The sequence below is a fragment of the Pavona decussata genome, unplaced genomic scaffold (assembly GCF_977016875.1).
Source record: "Pavona decussata unplaced genomic scaffold, jaPavDecu1.1 SCAFFOLD_195, whole genome shotgun sequence".
In the NCBI taxonomy this organism is placed as follows: domain Eukaryota; kingdom Metazoa; phylum Cnidaria; class Anthozoa; order Scleractinia; family Agariciidae; genus Pavona; species Pavona decussata.
The window spans coordinates 322,022-345,406 of record NW_028145604.1 but is presented as its reverse complement, the minus strand read 5'-3'; the positions used below and the strand labels follow the sequence as shown (position 1 = coordinate 345,406).

The window sequence follows — 23,385 nt, the reverse complement described above, 5'->3', positions numbered from 1 at the left end:
GTGAAAGCCCCAAATTTACATAAAACATTGAATTATCTGTTTGTTACATTTGCACGCTGTGTAGAGCTACAAGCAAAGGTCAGTTAAAAATGGTTTGTCAGCACTGACCTGTGTTAAAACTAAAGTCAAAGTCTAAAACTATTGACTTAATTCCAATTCCAAACCTCCATAAAATAGAGCTAATTTGATATTCTTTTTAATGTTTTATTGATTTCATACAAAAATTGCACAAGAACATGAACATGCTAATTTCGTTTGGTGGCTTCATTTTTGTTTGCTCTTTGAAGTAACGATCAAAGGTCAATAAATTTGTCTCTCTGTTATTGACTAAAAAATAACTAAACTGGAATGACGACCATGAGAAAAATCAATTAAGTAGAGCTAAAGCAACCATCCTTTTGATCTCCTAAAAAATTGCATAAGAACATAAACATGTAAATTAAAACACAATTTTGCGTTGCCGGACTTGTTCCTGAGCTTTCCTGTAATTTCAATTTAAAATCTTCAGTGAAGCTAATGGTAAAGTTTGAGGTCATTGACCACGGGTAAATATAATACACAACAAGTATTTCAATATTAAGAGTATTACGAGTATTCACATCACTTCTTGGCAAACTCTAGATCTCCCTGTGAAATTGAAAGGGTGCACAACCTCTTTGATAACGCAGATTTTCTCCTTGTGTGGGCAGTTCTTGAAATCTCTGAAATGTTCACAGAAAACTGATTTTTGGGGCATTCTTTCGAAAGAAAATTTTTCCCTAGCAATTTTCCCTAAAATACCTAGCAATTGAAAAATACCAAGGGGACGGGGGTCCAATGTTGAATTCCCTAAGTGGTGGGGGTATGGATATTTTCTGGAACCACACAATATAGACATGTAAGGGCAGGTTTTCTCCCCAAGAGAACTTGCCAGTTCTTTGCATTTCTCTGTATACTTTGGCTACTTAAGATTTCGTTTCGGTTAAGGTTACTGTATACCTTAAGAGGTGTCTTGCGTCCAAGTGATGTGGCACATCCGGTTTAAACTGTAGATACATGTATCTAAGCCCCTATATCAAATTAAAGCTTATAGCGCTGGCTATCAAACTATACCAAGCATTCTGGGATAAAATGAATTGTCGAATTTTTCATGACCTCCAAATGCTAGTGTCCGAATCACTTTTTGAAAGCTACAAGTCAAAGCGAATTTTGTTTTTCGCTAATTTAATTTGCTCCTCAGTTTATGGACTCAAAGCGCTAAAAAACATGTCACTCTGCATTTTGCCATATTCAATTGCAGTGAAAAGCTACAGAACATTTTTGAAATAGGATTAAAAAAAAATGAGGAGCGATCATGCAAAAATCACTCTCAGAGAAAAAATATTTCAAAAGAAAAAATTCCCAGACACGGTTTTGTTGCTTATATATTTGGAACTAGCTATTGTCCAAATTTGAAGGCAAACGAACAAATTCCCTTTGAGTTTTAGCTCTTTAAAGTGTCCCCTTAAAGTGGAAAAGTTGATTCAAGAAAACAGCGCTAAAAATTCAACAATTCATTTTATTTCAAAATTCTTGGTATAGTTTGATAGCCAGCTATATTAAGCTTTAATTTGATATAGTGGTTTACATTGCTTGGATGCGAGACACCTGTAAAGGTATACAGTAACTTTAATTTGACAAGATTTTGCTGAAACAGTGACCACCTTGCTAAAAACTTGCCTTTTAACGTAAATTAAATCCAGAATGGCCAGTGAATATAGGGAAAAGTTTTTTTGGAATTAGATTGCACAGAGGAAACTAACTGGTTTAGTTTGCTACTTTTCTGGTCATCAGCGCACATACTTTATTGCCAAAGAGAAACCGGAAACCAAATACATAATGAAAAATGGAAAAACACATCGGATACCAAGTCTGAATAACCGCTTGTATTTTGGCCAAAATCTGAAAACCAAGTGTTAAAGAAAGGACAATTGAAACAGACACCAAAACTGAAAAACCTTAAACAATGGCCAGAGCCAAAAAACCGAAAATCCCAATGCCCCCTCAATAACAAAATAATTATTGTAAACCCACTCTTACAAAATGGTCATTTATGTTTAGAGAATGAACACTTCATCCATTTTGACTATGATATTAGTACACAAAGAGAATTTTCCAAGGTGTTTTGCATCATGTAATGGTGTGGAGAAATAAACACTTCATGGATATGTACAAATGGGTCACTGCACACTAATTAAAATTTAATTATAGTAAATATGAATATATGAAACATGTGGGTGAAACATTAAATCGAAGAAAGACTGTTGCAGTTATTTACACAACTTACTTAAGCAGCTGCGAAAAGAAAGCATGAGGCTTAAGTTGCATAAACATTGACTGCAAGGGTCTTCCTTCTATTATTCTATTTTTTCACCTGCAGTTCAAATATTCAGTTATTCATTCCTCCATGGGTATATTATGAACTCACAATATGATCAGCTCCCAGTTGGCTTGATAGCTCAGTTGGTAAAGCACTGCACCATCATTGAAGAGGTCATGGGTTTCAATCCTGTTTCAGCCTGAATTTTTCCAGGTTTTCTTTTCGCAACTGCTTAAGTGGAGTAAATACCTGCAAGGGTCTTTCTTCTATTTAAAATTTAAGAACAACATTACATTACTTCAGCATGACACACATCTACCCCTGATCATCTTCATTCCACTGGCATGAGGTACTCTCAGCAGCCCATCATTGTTCTTGTAGTTTGTAAGCATGCTGATCTTGCCTGTATTAATAATGAACAAAAATTGTTACCAAGTTAATAATACCACAGATCTAAGGGTACTAGTTTGTTTATGATGATTGGCAAAGATTAATGTTTACTACCCTAAGTTAGAATGATGTAATTATTCAGTAAGTGACACAAGCATAATTGGAAAAACAAAATCTGAGTGCTCCTATCAGGAGTCACACCTAAGACCTTCCAATAATATTACTAGTTCGGATACTCTACCACTGAGCTACAGGAGACTCGTGGGAGCAAAGGCCATTAAACAAGGTTCATGGGCCAAACATCCTGCATACTACTTGGATTGAACTGTTATGTGTAGCATATGCACAATGGAATAAATGTGATGGTGATGGATGTTTGTCTCATGAACCTAGTTTAATGGCCTTAAAAAATTACAGGTTTGAGCACAACTTTGTATGGAAATACTATTCTACCACTGTATACTAATTCACTGATTCTTTGAATTCTTAACAGTTTTTCAGAAATTTTTAAAAAAATTGCTGTGCATGGGTCAATACATTTGCTTCAAAATTGACTTGCAGTTCCTTCATATCACTAGCATATTGCTCACCTCAAAGCAAAAATTTACATGTTTGCTTCTTAACATACAATGTAGGCTTAATTAAACATGTAAACATAGGATTATCTGAATAAAATTTTCATTAAGGAAAGCTTTTTGTCTGTTTTTCTTTGTGTTTTATTTAATGAAACGTGATAACTATGTAACCTTACTTAAACTAACACATCCTCATGACTGGAGAATCAAATTTCAGTGAAATAGTACTTTGAAGTTGGTGTCTTGTGAAATTTTTAATTCCCAACAACAGTGCAGCTCAGAGATAGCGAACCAATATATACACTGTACAAGTAAAACATGCATAATACGCGTATTGACGTATATATGCATACTAGTATTGACATACGCGCATACATGTATATATATTTAAATACGCATAATTATGTGTCAGTATGTATGTAGCCTATTGTTTTTTCTTTTGTGGACAGGTCATTGTTGATTTCAATGGGCATTGCAATTCCAGTGAAAACTGGTGGTCAAGTTTGCACTGGTGTCTGTCGATCATTTGTGTTTCTTCCCGCTGTGTTTGTTTGTAATGGGCAATACAAGTGTACGAGTATCAAGTACATGTATTGCCCAAATCTCCTCATTTAATAAAAAAAATGTTGCCTTAATGATAAGCCTCATGTTTAAAGGGAACCACTTGATATTTCCATTGTCATTTCTAAAGCACTCAATAGTCGATTTCTTGAGCTGCTCATGTTGCAACTATTTCCAGTAACATTTTCGCAACTCTGTTTACGCTTGCAGCTGTACATTTTTACAAATGTTCGCTTAGAAAGAAATGACGCATAATGTTTGGCGCATCACACTTGGACAAAACAAACATGTATTTAAAAAGAGAGCGTTTGAATCAGTGAATTGTTCCAAACAGAATCAAAAATATAATTTTTTCAGTACTTGCTGTGACTCCACAGAAGAAAAAAATGGTCTGATGCTGGCATGCGCTAAAACAAAACTTTTCCTTGAAGAAAAATCAAGTAAATGTGATCTGCTCATTATAGAAACTTTGAAGAAAGATCTTGGATCTCAGAGCATTTTACTGTTTGAATCAATGAATTGTGCCAAACGGAAGATATCATTTTTTCAGTACTCGCCATGACACTAAAGAAGACAATAAACATTTCACAATGGAATCATGCAAAAAAAAACTTTTCCTTGCAGAAATATCAAATAAATGTGATTAGCACATCACAGAAACTTTGAACGAAAAACATTTTTATGAAGAGAGCATTTTACCATTTGAATCAGCGAATTGTGTCCAACAAAACCTAAGATATCACTTTTTTAGTACTTGCCATGACATTACAAAAGACAATGAACATTTCACAATTCACTCACGCTGGCAAGTGCTAAAAAAAACGGAATTTTTCCATGCAGAAAAATCAAATTCATATGATCAGCTCATCACAGAAACTTTGAAGGAAAATCTTGTCTAAGAAGAGAGAGCATTTTTCCGTTTGAATCAGCAGTTGGGCCAAAGAGAACCAAAGATATAATTTTTTGAAGTACTTGCTGTGACGCTACAGAAGAAAACAAACATTTCATAACTCACTCATGCTGGCACTAAAAAAAACAATACTTTTCCTTGCAGGAATATCAAATAAATATGATTGGCTGATCACAAAAACTTTGAAGGAAAATCTTGTCTATGAAGAGAGAGCATTTTACTGTTTGAATCAGTTAAATTGGGCCTAACAGAACCAAAGATCTAATTTTTCAGTACTTCCATGACACTACAGAAGACAATAAACGTTTTGCGGGTTGCCGTTTTCACTTTACCATTTCTTTTGTTGTGCAACACAATGCCACATAAAGATAAGGTATGGCAAGGAATAACAAAGGCTGAACATACATGTGTGTGCATATGACAACATTTGTATACATTTGTATATGCGTTTGGTACGCGTATTCTTTGTCCCTTATCTTTGAGCTGAACTGTAATAATTTTTATACACTAGTGCAGCTCAGAGATAAGCGAACCAAAATATATGTGTAAAACGTGTATGACATGCATATTCGTATATACACATACTAGTATTGACATGTGCGCATAGGCGTATATACTTATTAAACGCATATGTGTCATTAGTGCATATGAGCTGGCCTATTGTTTTCTCTATTGTGGAAAGGGCATTGTTGATTTCAATGGGCATCGCAATTTCAGTGAAAACTGGTGGTCAAGTAGCCTCCCACGCAGTCATTTTTAGGGGACTTGTATTACCTCCTCCCCACAAATGCCTGCTCACCTAAGCACCACATTCCTTTCCCATTGTTTTACTCCCCGAGCACCCTAGCCAATCACTATCGAGGCATTGCCTAATGACATCAAGTCAAATTGATGGTTATTAAGGCAGCTTCCATTTCCTGCAAGCTTCGTACAGTCTCTGGTACAGTCTTGAGAGATACGGGAGTTAAGTTTGAATATATATAATATTTTTTCACACTCTGGAATGGCTGGTCATGGCTGAAACACCAAAACAAATATTGAATGTGAATACAAGCGCTTCTTGTGCGATGTTTTGACACCATTATCTGCTGGGAGAGTCAAAATTTTCGGGAAAGTGTAATCGATCTTCCCCGCCTGATCGAGTTGACAGTTGGTGAAAATATCACTTCTTACGGGTGCGGAACCCTACAGCAGATTTGTTTGTTTGTATGAAGTGCTACGAGAGACTAACTCGATTAGAGAAAGCAAAGAAGAATGTAGAAGGTATCAAGGGGGACCTGCAGTATTTATCAGTCCATTAAAGACCATTTTAAAAACAGAAAGTTAAACAACAAAGAGCCGATCAAGAAGTGGTCCTTATGGAAAATGTGGCACATGCCCCCAAACAAATTGCAACAACAAAGCGAGTTTCAACTGCAAAATCTTTAAAAGTTTACCACCATATCGGGTAATACTTCGGTTTCCTCCACACCGACAACTGAAAGTCGACAAGATTGAAGGCAAAGCTTGATAAAATAAATATTAAAGCGACTTTGCATAACCAGTTGGCAAATTGACAAAAATATCGCTATTTCCCGTCACGAATTATTTGATTGCACTCAGTTGATAGGCATTTAAATGAGAAATTTTGAACGTAGGGCACACAGTGCTGACAAAAAAATTTTTTGCCTTGCAGAAAAATCAAATAAATGTGATAATTTGGTAGATCACAGAAAGTTTGAAGAAAAATCTTGCCTATGAAGAGAGAACATTTTACCATTTGAATCAGTGAATTGGGCCAAACAGAACCAGAGATATCGCTTTTTCAGTACTTGCCATGACGCTACAGAAGACAATAAACATTTCACAATTCACTCACGCTGGCGCGTGCTAAAAAAGCAAAACTTTTTCCTTGCAGAAAAATCAAATTAGCTTAAGGTTATGGTATACCTTTAGAGGTGTCTCACGTCCAAACGATGTAGCGCATCCGGTTTAAACTGTAGATACATAAACCCCTATATCAAATTAAAGCTTATTGAGCTGGCTATCACACTATACCAAGACTTTTGAAATAAAATGAAAAGTAGCTAGTTTAACATATAAACAACAAAAACGTGTCTGCGAATTTTATCTTTCGAAATATTTTTTCTTCAAGGGTGATTTTTGTGCAATCACTCCACATTTTTTTAATCCTATTTTAAAAGATGTTCTGTAACTTTTCACTGCAATTAAATATAGCAAAACCCAGGCACTTTTTTTAGCGCTTTGAGTCCTCAGATGACTGGATTACTTGTTTACTATACCCAGTTTTAACAGTGAAGGCAGCAAAACTAAAAGATTGCGACTTTTTTCGGCCGCTGTTTCACAAGCTGAAAATGGAAACACGCGCGATCGCTTTTAGCCTCGCTGAGTAGTACGCTGCACATAATTATGCTTAATTGTCCTTTAATCTTTCGAATCAAAACTTCAAACACAGCATTTCCTTGATTAAAAACTCACAATACTTTCGGTTGTGATCGGAAGGAACAGAGAAAACGCTTGGAGAGCTAACTCTTTCTCAAGCATACATGTGCGCACATCGCTCCAACAAAAACGCAAACACAGTTGGCTGTCTCGCGGAGTTGGTTCCTGTAAAAAGGAACTAAACTGTGGCCTCGGATAAGACGTGTGAAAAACTAATCACACGAGAAGTTCTTTGTTTCCATGCCTCGAAACTCGATGCACTCGACTCGATACTCGATGCACTCGACTCGAGCCTCAATACTCGAAGCTTTCGAGTTTCGAGGATCGAGGATCGAGTCGCGAAGTTTGAGTTTCGAGGGACTGTCAACTTACATTTGCACGGTACTGTAGCTACAGAGTTCAGGATAATTCAGTGCCACTACTGGCTTTATATAAAACCCATCTACACACTACAGCATGTGGTCTGCTTTCTGCAGGCTGTAGTCTGCAGTCTGTAAATCGTTCATACAGCGTACCATGTCAGTCTCATACCAAGAGTCCTCAGGTTTTTTGGCCAGCAGTTGGTCGCCAGGAGACTCTGAGGTACTGATTTTTTTGCAAAAGCCATCACTGGGCAGCCAATCGAGATATAATATATATATATATTTTTTAACCCATTGACTCCTACACCGGCCAAAACCGGCTGTCCCTGGCGCATGCTCGACGCGTGAAACTCGATACGTTCTCCCTCCCCTCCTGGAGTTTTTTTCGTCCTGAAAAGGTCACAATAGCTAGTAGAATGATAAACCAATCAGAATCTGTCTTTTGCGCATATTTTAAGGCATTTTAGGGGGTAGGGGAAAGGATCCTTCTGAACCTCCCGCATAGAGCTGAGCAAAATTACAAAATGGTGGCGCGCGTGAATCGGTCCTGAAGTTTCAAGACATGTTTTTTTCATCTTTTAAAGCAAGTACATCTTTTTTAAGCTCACAATGGAAAGGAATAACCGTGAACAATAATCTACCGTCAAAAAAGAGAACTTGGAGGCGTTAAAAAACAGCGAAAAGCCGTTTCGCGTTGTGATCTCTTATATTTCCACGCCGCCACCGAAATATGCCTCAAAAGTTAAAACCGAACCGCGGGCTTCAAACGGAGTTTTTAAGACCAGGACAATGGTGACAACACAGTAAATGATGTTTTCCGATGTGGATTTGCTTTTTACAAATAGTTTAAGTGATGATTTGAACCAGAATTCTGTAACTTCTGTAATTTTCATCGCAAACGTGCCCGAATTTACTGCGAGTGATCGCTTTGTACAAACACGGAGTGTCTTCAAATTTTACATGCGTGTTTGCACGCACGCAAAAAAACTGAAAGTTTTTTGCCTCTAATAGCAAATATATTGTTTATTTCAATAAAAAGTTTTGTTGGAAAAGCTTTTTGTTGATTTTTGAGTCTTTGTCAATTCATATATTCGTTTGAGAAGAAACAGATGCGTAATCAAGGGCAATTTGCATAAGCGGGTTGAAATTTGATATGCCAAAGGTTTTCATCAACATGCCGTGAATTTTAGCAATTTTTGCGTTCAAGTGTGTTTTTCGGCAAATGATTAATCGGTAACTATATTATTTTACGTCGGAAAACATTTTTTTAATCATTCCAGTTCAATATGAAGTTAATTTTGGAAGCCAAGAATATTTATTTATCTAGTGCGCAGTTTATTGCGTAAAACCGCTCTAGAAAAAAGGTAATGTATGCGAAAACCATGGCAACACGACAGGAGTCAAAGGGTTAATCTTCTCAAGTCTCTCCTGGCAACCAACCCCTGGACAAAGAACCCGAGGCTTCTGATATTGACACCAGGAGATTACATAAAGGTGGATTGCACTGCCATCATGTTGGTGGTAAAAACAAAAGAAAATTTGCTCACGTAGTTTGCATAAAAATGGAAGTTAACTCCCAGAGGAGAAAACTCTTATTGTTCCATACCACCAACATGGCAGCCATGACGTCACATACTCATTACTGATACAATCAACCTATGGTGACTGCTACCTTCTTTTCGTAATTAATACCTCGCAACTATTAACATCCAGTCATAAAGTAAAAAGGAGAGAAAAGGATTGCTTAGCAAGCTTAAATGAGACTTTAATTCACGCTTACCGGTTCACTTTGGTTGTCTTCAGCTCCGCTAGGCGCTAGATTCTCGTGCAGTTCTGCTAGCTCATTAAATCACTATTGTGAAGCAACTTGTGAACTGAAAGATAAATTAGGTGACTTAAGCTTACCTGTATATGCAACACTACTAAACGACAGCCGACAGATAGAATATAAACGCGAAAATTACTGCGTTAGTTCACTTACCTTCATTCACGTGTGCAGTAAGCAAGACGAGCAGATTACAAAGATTGATGGGTAATTTTATAAAAGAGTACTTCATATAAGCGAGGCGCTCCAGAGGCGCTCTGGAGGCGCTCAAAAATGGCCACGATTTTGCGCACTACTGAGTTTGGTTCCTGCCTCCCTTACAAGTCACATATGCATGCATGCACACTGCTAGGGTTTGAATGTCTATGAGTGAAACATTGACATTATATGGGAAGTTCAGCAAGTTTAAAAATGTATCTAATACAGCCTTCAAGTACTTTTTTTTCCCTCTATTGTTTGACACTTGGAACAAGTTATTCCTAGAAGTTGCTCAGAATCGCATGCTCCAACTAAAACAAGCAGAAGTACCCAACGACCCTTTAAAAGAAACTTATTCGTATGTTGCATTAAACACTAGCTGAGTGTACCTATGTCAATCTTAGTTGCTATTTAACGTTCCTTGGGAAAAAATACCCGCTCTTCACTGCCAGCGAGCAAGACTTTTAAGAAATGAAAATCCCATCCAGCTGTAAGTGTGATGTCTGTCAACTAGCCAGCAAGCAAGTCAGCTTGTAGGTACGCAGCACCTTCTTGAGACTTTATTTGTTTATATATTTTTGTGTCATCTGCAAACATGGCAACATGACTCGTCAGAACCGAATCGGGCAAGTTATTTACATAGATGAGAAATAACATCGGGCCTAAAATGGAGCCCTTCGGTGTTCCGGAGCTGACAGGCAAGGCATCAGAGGTTTCACCCAGCACTGTTACACGTTGGAAGCCTCCCATCAGGTAAGAGCTAAACAACTGCAAGAGGCTGCCTCCAAATCCGAACTCATGAAACTTTGTCAGCAGGCAGCCGTGGTTCACCTTATCGAAGGCCTAGGACATATCCATATAGATCATGTACACCTGTTTTCCGTCGTCTAGTAGGGAGCCTACGTGGCTGGAGGTGCATGATTTTCCTCTAATGAATCCATGTTGGCAATTTCTTACCGCCTCGTACAGTCTATCTTTGAGGTGTTAAATACACATCGCTTCAAGACGAGTGTATACAATATGCGAGCCAGCGAGGCATGCGAGGCATGCGAGGCATGCGAGGCAGACGTGCGAGGCGTGCGAGGCATGAACAAAACAAGCGAGGCATGCGAGGCATGAACAACCCCCAACATAAACTGCTAACCGTTAAGCTAACCGGGGAGCTATTTAAGCTAACCTGAGTGCTATTTAGGCTAACCGGAGTGCTTTCTAGGCTAACCGGAGTGTTTTTTAGGCTAACCTGAGTGCCTCGCACGTTTGCCTCGCATGCCTCGCATGCCTCGCATGCCTCGCTGGCTCGCAGATTGTGCATCCCCTTCAAGACTTTGGATATCAGTAACGCTAAGGAGATGGGCCTGTAATTCTCTTTGCACTCGATAAGCGACGAAAATAATCTTCTTTGTTCAAGTGTTGGCCATTTAAGGAACTTCAGACGTTCTTCGTAGGTAATGTCTCGCCCAATATTTCAAAGGGCACATTTGGATGCTCTTCGTTGTACTTTCTCCAAGGTGTTTAATTCTTTTGTAAGGTGCTGGCACTAAACTGGAGAGCAGCACTCGAGTATCGGACGTACCAGGCTCTTATAAAGTTTCGAAAACTTCTAACAAAAACAAACAAACAAAACAAAAATCTGACGAAATCTGGCATCTAACAAAGGTAAAGTTCTGCGTTTGGGTTTTGTTAAACCATTGTGTACTCGGCTTTAATTTCATCGTTGTAGATGTCTGATCGATTAGTTTCATTCGAATTTGAAATCACTCCTAAAGTGACGAAATCGTTTTAAAATGGCGTGCATCCTTTGACAAAGAAACTTAACTCCCGCTGCAATGTGAAAGCAATTTCCTATCTTTCCAAGAAAAGCAGGAATACGAAGTAGCGACTAACTCAATTACTGTTTGCAATTATTAATAGCAATGTACAAGGGAGCATGAATATATTTATTTATACTCTTTTTTATATATAAGAATCTTTTTAAAAGAACGTTGAGGCTGAGATTAACTAAAATTTAAGTAAAAACTAGGAACTGACATTAAACAGGCTGAGAGTCAGTTAAGAATATTTTTATTTGACCTAAAATGTTTCAAAATCAACGGTTTAAATGCGGATAAAATAATACATGTAAAACTTCATCACTAGAGTGAATGTGAGCCATGCGACAGCTGAATCGTTCCCAGTCGTCTGTCAGTCTCTCTCTCCAGACCGGAGGGGAGCGCGAGGGGTGATGGGAAGGAGGAAAACGAAGGGGAGAGCTTCTCTCCTGTTTCATCCTTCCCACCACTCCTTGCTCTCCCCTTCGGTCACGCTGAGACTGAGATACGACTGGGGACGAGTCAGACGTAACAGAGCATGTCACAGGAAACTTGACATTGCTATTTGATAGGTGTCTTGGTCACGTCCGCAAAGATTTAGTGAAATACTACAATGATAACAAGGAAGTTAAGAACATCTTAAGGACTTTTCCCTGAATATCACTTTCGTGATATGGGCTGTGTATTCACACCTTCAGAACGATTTGTACATATTGAAACTACAGAAACAAAAGACAACTTACCAAAATAGTGAAAATTTAAATTTTTAAAGGTAAATGATTAGAATGTTATTTCTGAAATCACACCAGAAGTTATAACATACAGCCACTGTGGGGACAGATTTGCAGGAGGTTTGATACAAAACTAAGCTAAATGTGTTTGCATGTAATATTCATTGGCGACTGGTGGGTATTTTAGATACTAACAATCTATGTTTTCTCTAGAAATACGCCTTTTCTGACGTTTTCCCAAGTGCGAGGCTGTTTTTTTTTTTCCTAATGTACCATCGTTGTTGGTATTATCTTCTTAATGCCATCCTCAACTCTTCAAATGTCTACGTAGAAAACTAAAAATGAATGTCATGCTGACCTAGAATCCGTTCTTAAACTTAGACGACAATATACGGTGTCGTAGTTTGTTTCCTTATACGTGTAATTACGGACATTACGGTCAATTTTAGCAGCTATACCTATTGTGAAAAATACCTGAATCGGTTTACCAAAACATTAAAAACTAAGAAAAGAAAAGAACCAAGTCCTAGACTGGTTCTTTTCGCCTTTTAGGTTTTCGTTTCTGTTTTTAAATGAAAAGTTGTTTAAGTGTCACGTGACTCAGACACTATTTTGTTTCGTCGATGTGAAGCAGTTTGTACTGGCGTGCGGTTTTTTGTCCGCTGCGTCTCTTCTGGTACACCATGTAAGACATACCCACCACACAAACCGCAATAACCACAGCCAATGCAGCAATTAAAGGCATCTGGATACCTTGAAGTTAAAAAAAAAATGGAACCTTAAATAATTTTCAAGGTGTTCATCATACTGCGCTTTTATCGTGGAACATGTATTGGGCAATCACCCTCGGGAATGGCTTAGTGGCCGTTTAATGCAAATTGTACAGAATACAAGTAAAACACAATAAAACGCCATGTCATATCACATTTAGTCACTTAATGTACCATATATGTACAAAGGCGCTCACAAAATCACAATCTCGGTTAAGAAACTGCAACAACAAAATGGTATGGCAAAGGAAAACATGGAATAAAACGGACTGGTAATACATATAAAGCGTTATAAATTATCGTAGTCTAACCTTTTATTGTAATATGTAATTTAAATAGCGTAACTTCAACTCCACTCCTACCAAATAACCGCTCGACTGCAGAATACTTACTTGTCACGCGCATGCTCTGATCCGATTCGCGAGCCTCATCTGCTTGTGCATCTCTCTTCTCTCGGCTCAGTGTGAGAGGGCCCTGGGCCAGAGGATACACGTCATCAGCTGTATCAGGAAGAGTCTTCAGGCTTCGCCGTTTTCGACTCAAGCAGCCTTGCGCGCATCTGGAGTTTGGATCTGTTTCGTTGCAGATTTTAACTCTGCAGTGGAAAAACACGAAAGGCTGCTGGCTGACATACTGGAAGGCTTCCAGGCTGAAACGCTGAGACTGTGGGTCAGGACGGGGGTGGAACGACAATGTATCGTCAACTTTGCATCTGTCAAGAAAAATACAATTTGCAGTTTTTTTATTACTATCACTAAGAAGATATAATGTATCCTCGGGAAAGTAAAACTAAGCGTCTAGGAAGAAATCCAATATTTTTTGCGGGTTTTGCAATATTCAATTTTTATGTAATCTCTAGCAATGTGTTCAGTGAAGTATACATATACTAGCCCTCCAGTCACGCAGTACCTCAATGGTTAGAGCACCCGACCGGTGTTACGCAGGTCACTCTATACCCTGTATATGCGACTCAGATATTTTGTTTGCCTTATACTCGTTACATGTGCTGTACGTTGCATCTTTTAAGACCTTTTAATGCGTATTTACCTTTTTGAGGATAGAGACATTTGGATGAATTGTGTTGGGACTAGAATCACCTTACACCAGTCTTGAAAAAGCGTGGCAACGCTATTTGCTCTCTCTCAAAAGAAATACTTAAAAGATATACTGGAAAAAAATAAAAGCAGTCTTACTTACCCGTCTTTTATGACATCGTATCTGGGCTGTGAATTCCTGTCCTGGGAGGGGGTGGCAAAGCAGTCCAAAGCCAGAATTGTCAAGCGAGAATCTTCAGTGTCGACACGCACCTCAAAGTACATTCTCTCTCGGATGGTAAACGAAACAGGGAAGTCCTCTTGGGAGAAGGAATTTTGGAAGCTAATAAAAAAAAAATAGAAATAACCGATTGTTTGAAAATTGGAAACAGTAATTTTACAGATAGGGAAAAGCTTTGGGAATTTTTTTAAGCTTTGTTCTATTTTGTAAAATGGGTCTAAAAAAGGGTTTCTATATGATCTCTATTATAGATGGTCCTTTTATCGTCTTTTTTAAACAACGCGCTTATTTCTAGCCAACCAGATTGCGTATTTCCAACAGTCTTTCGTTTAGACGGCAGTTTTAGATAAATAATTTGGTTTTAACGAGTCAATAACGTGCTGACAAGAGTAAGCGAGAAAATTGGATGTTGTCGGTTTTCAGTAGTCATTTGTAATTTAAACTGTGATCTCCACCTTTATTTGCCGGTCTGTGCAGCACGAAACACAGTGCTTGACCAATCGTTTGCGACGGATTCAATTCCTGGATTAAACGTATACAAGTTTAAAGAAAATTTTTTGACTCACTCGTTTCCCTTGAACAAATCCAAAGTGAGCGTGAACTTGCCATATCCTCTAGAAGACAGAATAATTTTCTTGCTTGATGGTTTGATTCCAATCGATGACACCACGCCCCATTTGGAGTAGAAACAGTAGAACGGGATCATAGCGTCACGAACGCGAGTCACGATTTGGTTTTCCTTGAGTGGAATTTCAGAAACCATGTTGCTGTAGATAAAGTAATCTCCCCGTTGTTTGAGTACTGTTTTGCAGCCAATGAGCTGGGTTCTGAGGAAGAAGTGGGTTGCGTTTTCAAAAGCCCTGCAGTTAACGTCAATCAGCCTTAGGTGCTGACGGTCAAGACCCTGGAGGAGAGACTTGGGCAGAGTGATGGTCATGTCATTCTGTCCGCAGTCGAGTTCCACTCCCTCAGCTGTTATAGGAAAATGAAACACGAAATTATTGTTAATTTAATAGATTTTATCAGTTGAAATTTAACCAGGAAAGTGTCAATTATCACATAGCCTTAAGAATAAGCTTTTTATTGTTAATAACAATTATCAGTGGCTTGTTAACACTTTGTGTGACGAGCTTTTTTTCTTCTTCTCTGGCTGGGGGTGGGGTTGGGGCAGATTCTACTCCCTCCATAACTCCAAGGGTATTAAAGGTATAACAATTACACTTGGAGCATAGATGTACGTCCAAAGTTGTTTCGTTTGAGGAGGCGGGGTGACGTCACATGACGTGACTGAATTGCTTCATGATTTCCAAATCGAGGCCATCTTTGATTTCTGAATTTGGTGAAAACTTAAAACCATCAAAAATAAGAAGAACGTAATCAAAACCACCAGAAAAACACTAAAATGATCTAAAACGAGTTACGTTTTGTTGATTCAGTAAGGAAGAAGTAATCCTATTTTTGAAAAAAACTGCCCGTCAAAATTTTGTTTTCATAAGAACATTGCATCCAAATTTTTCTAGATCACGAAATTTGGTAAATGTATAAACGTTCAAGGTCGGCGCAGGCATAATATGCCCTCCCCCTCCCCATCTAGATAGCGTTAAGAAATAAATCCTGGCATTAAAAAGCATTAAAACTGAATATGACGCCTTGTTAGTCTGATTCTTTAGCTTGAGATGTCTGAAAAGTTCATGTGGTTGATGTAATGAAGGAATGTAGTTGGGTGGTTGAGAAAGCAGTTCCAATTTCATTACAATATTAATTAGGATTTCATACCAATGCAGTGGCGTTTGTCTGGAGCGACACTAAACTCAGGATCTGAACATGCGCAGTAGAAACCCCCAACAGTATTTACGCAGAGGTCCTGACAGCCACCTTTGTCATGTTGGCACTCGTCAATATCTGTTCAAAAACAAGAAAAATAACTGAATAAATAAACCATAAAAAAGAACAAACAAAACGAAGCAAATGATCCTGTTCAGGAAATTATTTGTCTCTACCTGTTCTACTCTTTTTTTCAGCTTGCTGAAAACAAAGACAACGGCCGCCGTTTTCTTTAATTTTTTCTTCCATGCTCGCACAGGAACTGTATTTATCTTCAGGGTTTTTTTTACTTCAATGAAATAATCGTAACATAACGCCACAATCTAAAAATTTACGGACTTCAGGAGGCACACGTAACCTGAAAAATAAACTTTTACAAGTTGACAACGGTTCGTGAAGACGTCTTTGCTATATCCTACGTGTTTCTGAAGAAGATGAAATTTCTGCTGGAAAAAAAGAGAAACTCATCTAACTCTTGAGTAGCCTGTGAAAGCAGACTTCTCCTACGGCTTTTGTTTCACCCGCCGCGGGTGTTTATTTGTGTGTTGGCCTTAAACAGTTATACGTTTCGGGGATACCTCCTTATTAGTGAAAGATATAGATAAGTTAAAATTGAAACCTTAAATATTTAATTACACAAATTTAAAAGCCCTGAGGTCATTGATTGCCTAGTAAAAAATGCCAAGAAAGACGGAAAGCTTTTTTTTTTGGAAAACGTCATCATTACATTATAGAGGAAACTTAAGAGATATTGACTGAAAAATACTCCCAGTTCAGAACATTTTTATTCAGTTTATGTCACTAATTGCTTTTTTCGCGGCGGGTGAAACAAAAGCCTGTTAAGAAATCCAGTTGAGATATCCAATTTGTCATTCCCCAATACCTTGTAAGCATCGTGGTCCAGTGAATCCGTTAGCACAGGTGCACTTGTAGAGATTGGATCTAACCTTGGTGCATGTTCCGCCATTTTCACAAGGATTGCTGTCACACGGATTCCCGGCTGTGTTAGTAAAACAGGAAAATACTAAATTCTAGAGACAGAGTACAGAGTACTCTAGAGACAGAGCACTTCGAAACCTCTTTTGTATCACAGTCCTTCTGATTCTGTGGATAACCATGATTTTAAGCAGTGCTTTGTTTATCATGCTGTTCATTGTCGTTCCAACTTTTGAGACCGTAGTTAAGTTATTATGCTGTACAAGGTGGCTCTATGGTTAAAATCCTAAATTGAAGAACATTCAGTTGAAAGCACTGAGCAGTGCTTTGTGGTGGTGCAGCTGATTGTGTTGTATAAGGTAATTCTTATGTTTACGTTTGTGGATAAAATCTAAAATCCTAAGGTGGGACCATTCAAATGAAAGCAGTATTCTGCGATGGTGCTGTTTATCACGTTGTATAAGGTAGTTCTAGCTTTTAAGTCTGTAGATAAAATAGCAAAGTGTGCAGACCTTTCAAATAAAAGCTACGGAGTAGTTCTTTCCTGTAGTATTGTTTATTACAGTGTACAAGGTAGTTTCTAAGTTTAAAAGGTGTGCATCATAGATGACAAATTCCGTTACCTTGTTCACAGAAGCTTCCAGTGAATCCTTCAGTACATTTGCATATAAGTGAGTCTCCAGCGTTGGTACAAGTACCTCCATTAAGGCAAGGTCTACTGGCGCATGCATTTACATGGACTTTTGGAGAAACAAAGAACATTAAAGAGCCTGAGGTTACTAGTAAAAGGCTACACATTTTTACAATGATGCCGCTTACTTTACTTAAGAAATGTTTGGTTAATTTCCGGAAGACTTCAGATAATCGTCAAGAGTGTTCGGTAATTCCTTGGAATATGTCGTATTCAGGTGACCGTCGGAAAGCTGTTTTGGATTAACTGTTATGGGAACTTTTTTTACTTGTCTTAAATATTTTTTCACTTACAATCTCGATAGCACATATTTTCCTTTTTATTCGAAAAAAACATTTTATCGTCATACCTCGATTTCTCACAGCAAGAATCTGTTGTGGAGTTAGTGACACATTGAAAATTCCCATTTGTGTAATCGCTCCATTAAAGAATCTTCCATCGCCAATCTTCACTCCCATTCTAATGGCGGGGTCGTTTGTTGAGATTCTGAAACCAGTGCCAATATTTTGTGTCTTCTTTAATACTCCGTCAACGTAAATAGAATTGACTCCAGTGAGATGACTGTAAGTTGCAGCAACATGGACCCACTTTCCCACTTGGAGCGGTTGGTCTGTTTCAATATGGGTAAAAAATTGGTGATTTGGAAATCTTGTGATCCGATTAAAGAACCTGCCATTCTGTGCGAGCCAAATGTGGACTCCCCATTGTGCTACTTTTTTGTAGTTGAATAACGGCCCGTCTTTTCCACCGGGGCGAACCCAGCACATTAGGGTGATGGAATACTTAACGTCCAGGATTCCCCCGCTGTTTGAAAACTCGATAAAGCTGTTGCTAGTTCCAGAAAATTGATAGGCTCCATTCGATGCATTATAGGGTCCACTTGTAAACACCACGTTGCTTTCAGTTGCCTTGTATTGTGGCCGTCGTAATTGGTCGTTCGTTGTGAAAACTTTATTGAGAGGGTAAAAGGCGACGGGATCTGGCACAGCTAAGAAAAAGGATTAAACAATAAGCTTGAAGTGCATGTACAATTTAAGTCAGTATCGTCTAGTAATAGTCACAAAGTGACAAATTAAAAAATAGAAGAGATGTATGTTACCTCAGGGAATTAAACAGTTCGATGGAATATTATTCGTGCAACTCACGGCTTATAAGACGATAACTCCAAACCGCAATCACCACCATCCTCAATTACAAAATCTATGTTTTCAATCACAGCCCATGACTATAACTTATCCTTGAGACTAAACATACCCACATCCTCAGATTCTTCCATCAATGCGTCTGTTTTAGCCTTCATATCTAAAAAAGAAAGAAAATAAAAAATTGATACAGTACAAGAATAAAACAATATGTGATGGACTTCACATATCTTGGATCTATGATGGCCTCAAGTCGATGTGACTTTATGCAAAGGAAATCTCGGTTGGAAGCTCGAGAAACTGTGGAAGAATACAATCGGTATCTCAGTAATTTAACCAAGATACGACTGTTCTATGGTGTTCCTGGTTGATTACCCAGGAGATGGAAGACGAGGTCCATACAATATCAATTCCTTTGCTAAAGAGGGTTATGCTGAACATCAAGTGCACAGACCGCATCAGTTATTCTGTAGTGTACTCAATGACCAACTGCAATCTGCTGATACAACACGTTCGACGACGCCACCTTGCCGCTCTGGGACATACCCTTCGACTGCGATATGATGAGCTGATCAAAGTGAATGCTTTGCGTACCCCAACCCAGGCCGTAAATATACTTAGTTAGTTGTGCCCCCCACAAAGAAAAAAAGGTCTGCCGTGAGGGCTGTTTGATTTTTCGTCATAACCGTCTTAACCTTTATTATGCTAAAATTCACTAAAACCCTGCAAATTTATGTCGAAAGAATTTTTTTAGCCCTGGGACTTGGAATTGCAGCCAAACGTCCTAAAAGTAATGTTGTTTATAACTCAAATAATGGCGTTTCTTTTATTCCGGAGGTCAATTATAAAAAGAAATTGAGAATTTTTCGTTAAACCCTCTCACAGACTCGTCTTTTTAACTATTTCTCTTTCTCCTCTTTTCTTTCTCTATCTCGCTCTCTCTCTCTCTCTCTCTCTCTCTCTCTCTCTCTCTCTCTCTCTCTCTCTCTCTCTCTCTCTCTCTCTCTCTCTCTCTCTCTCTCTCTCTCTATCTCTCTTTTTTCCGGTGAGTTTGAGGACCTTTTCGTCTTCTTTCTTAACTTTCTGCTGAGAAACTTTGAATGAATGTTTGAGAAAACTAATTCTGTATCAAAGAGAAGCAATTATTAGTGGTTTAAGCCATGTTTCCTCCGATTTTTGAGTAAAAATTCTTTGGTTATTTGGGCATATATAACTCCAGTATCCTATGGGGTGGGGAAAATTTAATGTTCTACGTTTCTCGTTTGGAGAAATTAAATTGATCATTCTATAAAATATGAGTACGAAATGGGTGACTAATAAGCCATTTACTTATTCCTTTGGTGTAAGACAAAGATAAAATGACCTTAAAAGTTACGCATCAGTTGCTTCACCAAACATTGAAAGAATTAGTTAGAATCTGCAAAGAGATTTAGATTTTGACAATGGTTAAATAACCGTTTTTTGTCCCAAACAGGAAAAAATTCTTTCACGCTAGATTAAAATTAGGTGTATTATTTGTTAGCAACCAAACACGTTTTGTGGTGACGTTGGCTAGCTGTCGTTTATTTCTGTAAGAAAGTTGAAGCTAAATGTCACGATCTAAACGAACCTTACTCGGAAAAAGAATATTTCGATTCCCCAGCGAGACTTCGAAATTTCCTTCTTTACATTAAATATTTTTTGGCCAAATAGAATCCTTAATTTGCCAATATGCCAGCACGTCACCGTCACGGTAGTTTCTTCTCCTTACTAACTGTCAGATATTTCTTTTAGTGTCGGATGTGAGAATATGGTAGTCGATCAAATTTTATCCTCATATGTGTGCTGTCATGTATTTGCCGAGGTCAAATAACGTTCTCACCTTATAACCGATAAGGAAAACAAATTGATCACAGGAGAGCAACAGGAATCAAAATCTTTTGAACTCTTAATTACGAGGTCTCCTTCTAAGAAGCAGTGCAGAGTGCAAAGATTCATTATAATTTCTTACATCTTTGACGTGGTTCGTAGAAGGCTGATTTAGCGATTACTGGATAATTTATACTTAAGGCGTTAATCTTGTTTAGGTCAAATATACATAGCAGAGCAGGGAATACCTTATAAAACTCATCATCAATATTATATTGAACTCCGAATTTAGAGTTTTGGGTTGTTCTACACAGCATTCTTTTTTTAAAAGCTTTAAGTGACTACTCTCGCCGCGAAATAATGATTTGAAAACGAAGTCACACGATCAGGTCATTCATAAAACTCTTGATCGGTGTCCCTGCTTACTGTGGTTGGATTCAATGATGGATGGAATCGAAATTCAAATTGTATCAACCTCGAAGAAGTTTGCCACCCATGTCACAAATCAACTGTGACCTTTAAACATCATGACTAAGAACAGGCTATGATCTTTATCCGCATTTCCCGCGCTTTTTGCATCACGGGCCGTCAATACTGAAGACCTCTATAATTGTACCAAAAGGAAGGTCATTCCGACCAGAACAAATTTTAAGCGACTTAGAGGCAAAATCTCTAAGTATAAGTGACTTAAACCGAAATCAGTAATAGTTAATGTTACTAGATTACCTTCATCGGTAATTCTTTCTTCGTTTTCGTATGTAGTGCTTCCTTTCACACGGAGTCCGTTAGCCGTAAATGCAAACAGTAGAAAAATCGCATAAAAAAGAAGACTTTTGGTCTTCATATTGCCTCTATCGATGTCTGTTAGTAAGTAAACCTGTGCTCGCTGATCTGTATTACTTGAAAAACAAGTGAAGGTTTTTCCGTTGTACTTTATTGGGTACTTTGTAAGGACTTTTAAGATACCATTTTAAATGCTAATTTCAGCAAGCCTTCAGCTGTGTCCTATTGTCTTTTTTTCCTCTTACAAAGCAGCCTTTTGTTGTCTTTTTTATGATAATCAACACAAACAGGAAAAACTATTGAGGCGTAATAATGTCTACTGGACCAACACAAATTGGCAGTTTTAAAGGTTTTACGTACGTAACCCTAAAGATTTGTGGATCCTTAACACTTAAAAGAGTGTCAAATGGATGTCTGTGTATAAATTTTTCCCTGCCACTACTACTACTACTACCACCACCACCACTACTACTACTACTGCTGCTGCTGCTGCTGCTGCTGCTGCTACTACTACTACTAATAATAATAATAATAATAATAATAATAATAATCACAATTTTTCGGCACGGGCCCCACGTCACAAAAGTGATTTTATAGGTGGTTTGTTGCATCGATGCACGCATCGTCCCCTCGCAAGTTTAATGAACACTTATTGAAAAAGTTGCGAGGCACTACTGCTGTTATACCAGTAAAATTTCCTTTCCCCTTGGTTAGATTTTTGTGGAGTTGTGGCTGAATCGTAAATTAACGTATTATTACAAAATCTTTGGAGAAGCACTCTTCTGTTGCACGGATTGTTTTTCATGTATTTTCTCAAGTGAGAACTGTTTAAATTACATGATTTACATTTGAACGGTGTTTCATCAGTAATCAGTTTTGCTGCTGAATACATCGGCTTATATAATTATGCATTTCTGTCTTCGTTTTGATTTTGATTGATTTGTTGTTGTGTAGAAATTTGTTTGGGTGTTAAGGAATTTTACTTCCACGCACAGGAAAATCGCTTGGTGACGTAGAGAGTGTTTTTTTAACAAATACCTACAATTAAAAGCCTGAACAGTGACGCAGCTCAAATTCTAATTAGAAGTTTTCGTTTGAATGGTGTTAATTTATTCTTAGCACAAAGTAACGATGTGAATAACTAAAAATACTTGTTACGATTGTTTAATTAAAACAGGAATCATCAAACTGCGCTAGTAAGTGTAGGATTGTTCTTGTAGAAGCGGGTGGGGGAACTAACCATTCTTTGGGTCAGACTCGGTCGAATAACTTACCAGATGCAAACAAATGGCAATTACTCTCTCTTTTTTTCGGATCAAAAGCACAGTATTCCTTTTGTTTTATTCCCAATAACAAAACCCAGTCCTTCTCTTCAGCCCACTCCATTTATGACGTCACGCATTGACCTTTATCAGCTTTACTCACGTACAATGATTACTTGATAAAGACTTAAGAGGAAAACTGAAATTTGGTAAAAGTTTGAGATCACCATGCAGACGCCGAAATTTTAAAATTACAACAACACGCCAAAGTTTTCCTCGTCGAGGTTAACCGCTTATCCTGTAGTTTTAGCTCTTTCTGAATATTGGAGATGGAATGAAGGGAAGACCGTTCCGTTTATTAAAAAAATAAAAATAGAAAAAAACTAACCAGGTACCCAATTAAGTTTTAGTAAGGTATTCCGTTGTTAGAGATCGATTTTTTTTTAGCAAACTTTGAATAACCATTTTCATTCAATAACAAGACACCTTTTTTCTTAACTCAGTTGATGCTGGACTATTCAGGGGCACCCATGTATGCCGGATCCTTTCGGGCTTTAGAAAACGGTAGTGTTTTCTTTAACGAAAGGTCACCTCAAACTTTCACAACGCTGAAAAACTACTCCCTTTTTGCTTTCGGAGGGGCATCTTTCTTGGTGCATATCTTGATTTCTAGAAAAGAGCGACACTTGATAAATTGTTTTCTTTTTTTTTTTT

The 23,385-nt window shown here is 38.0% G+C and overlaps 1 protein-coding gene and 1 long non-coding RNA gene across 3 annotated transcripts in view; both read right to left on the bottom strand.

Moving 5' to 3' along the window:
- LOC146461562 (uncharacterized) overlaps positions 1-21,560 on the bottom strand; it is a 74,483-nt gene extending 52,923 nt beyond the window's left edge. Inside the window, exons 1-10 of one of the 2 annotated variants that reach the window (XM_085086425.1) lie at positions 21,353-21,560; positions 18,891-18,938; positions 17,986-18,624; positions 17,569-17,685; positions 16,893-17,009; positions 15,962-16,087; positions 14,752-15,157; positions 14,108-14,287; positions 13,303-13,622; positions 11,646-12,893 (exon numbers count right to left, since the gene is read on the bottom strand). In XM_085086425.1, the coding sequence (XP_084942551.1) occupies positions 12,748-12,893; positions 13,303-13,622; positions 14,108-14,287; positions 14,752-15,157; positions 15,962-16,087; positions 16,893-17,009; positions 17,569-17,685; positions 17,986-18,624; positions 18,891-18,938; positions 21,353-21,470 (2,217 nt within the window). In that variant the 5' untranslated portion in view covers positions 21,471-21,560 and the 3' untranslated portion in view covers positions 11,646-12,747. Of the gene's footprint in view, positions 1-11,645; positions 12,894-13,302; positions 13,623-14,107; positions 14,288-14,751; positions 15,158-15,961; positions 16,088-16,892; positions 17,010-17,568; positions 17,686-17,985; positions 18,625-18,890; positions 18,939-21,352 lie in introns of those variants that run through there. The other variant, XM_085086426.1, reaches the window with a different exon arrangement.
- Positions 1,605-9,588, bottom strand: LOC146461563 (uncharacterized). Its single transcript, XR_014857314.1, has 3 exons — positions 9,560-9,588; positions 9,359-9,452; positions 1,605-2,741 (listed from the first exon to the last, which is right to left on the bottom strand). It is a non-coding gene; the product is annotated as an uncharacterized LOC146461563 (long non-coding RNA).
- Positions 21,561-23,385: the final 1,825 nt, after the last annotated feature.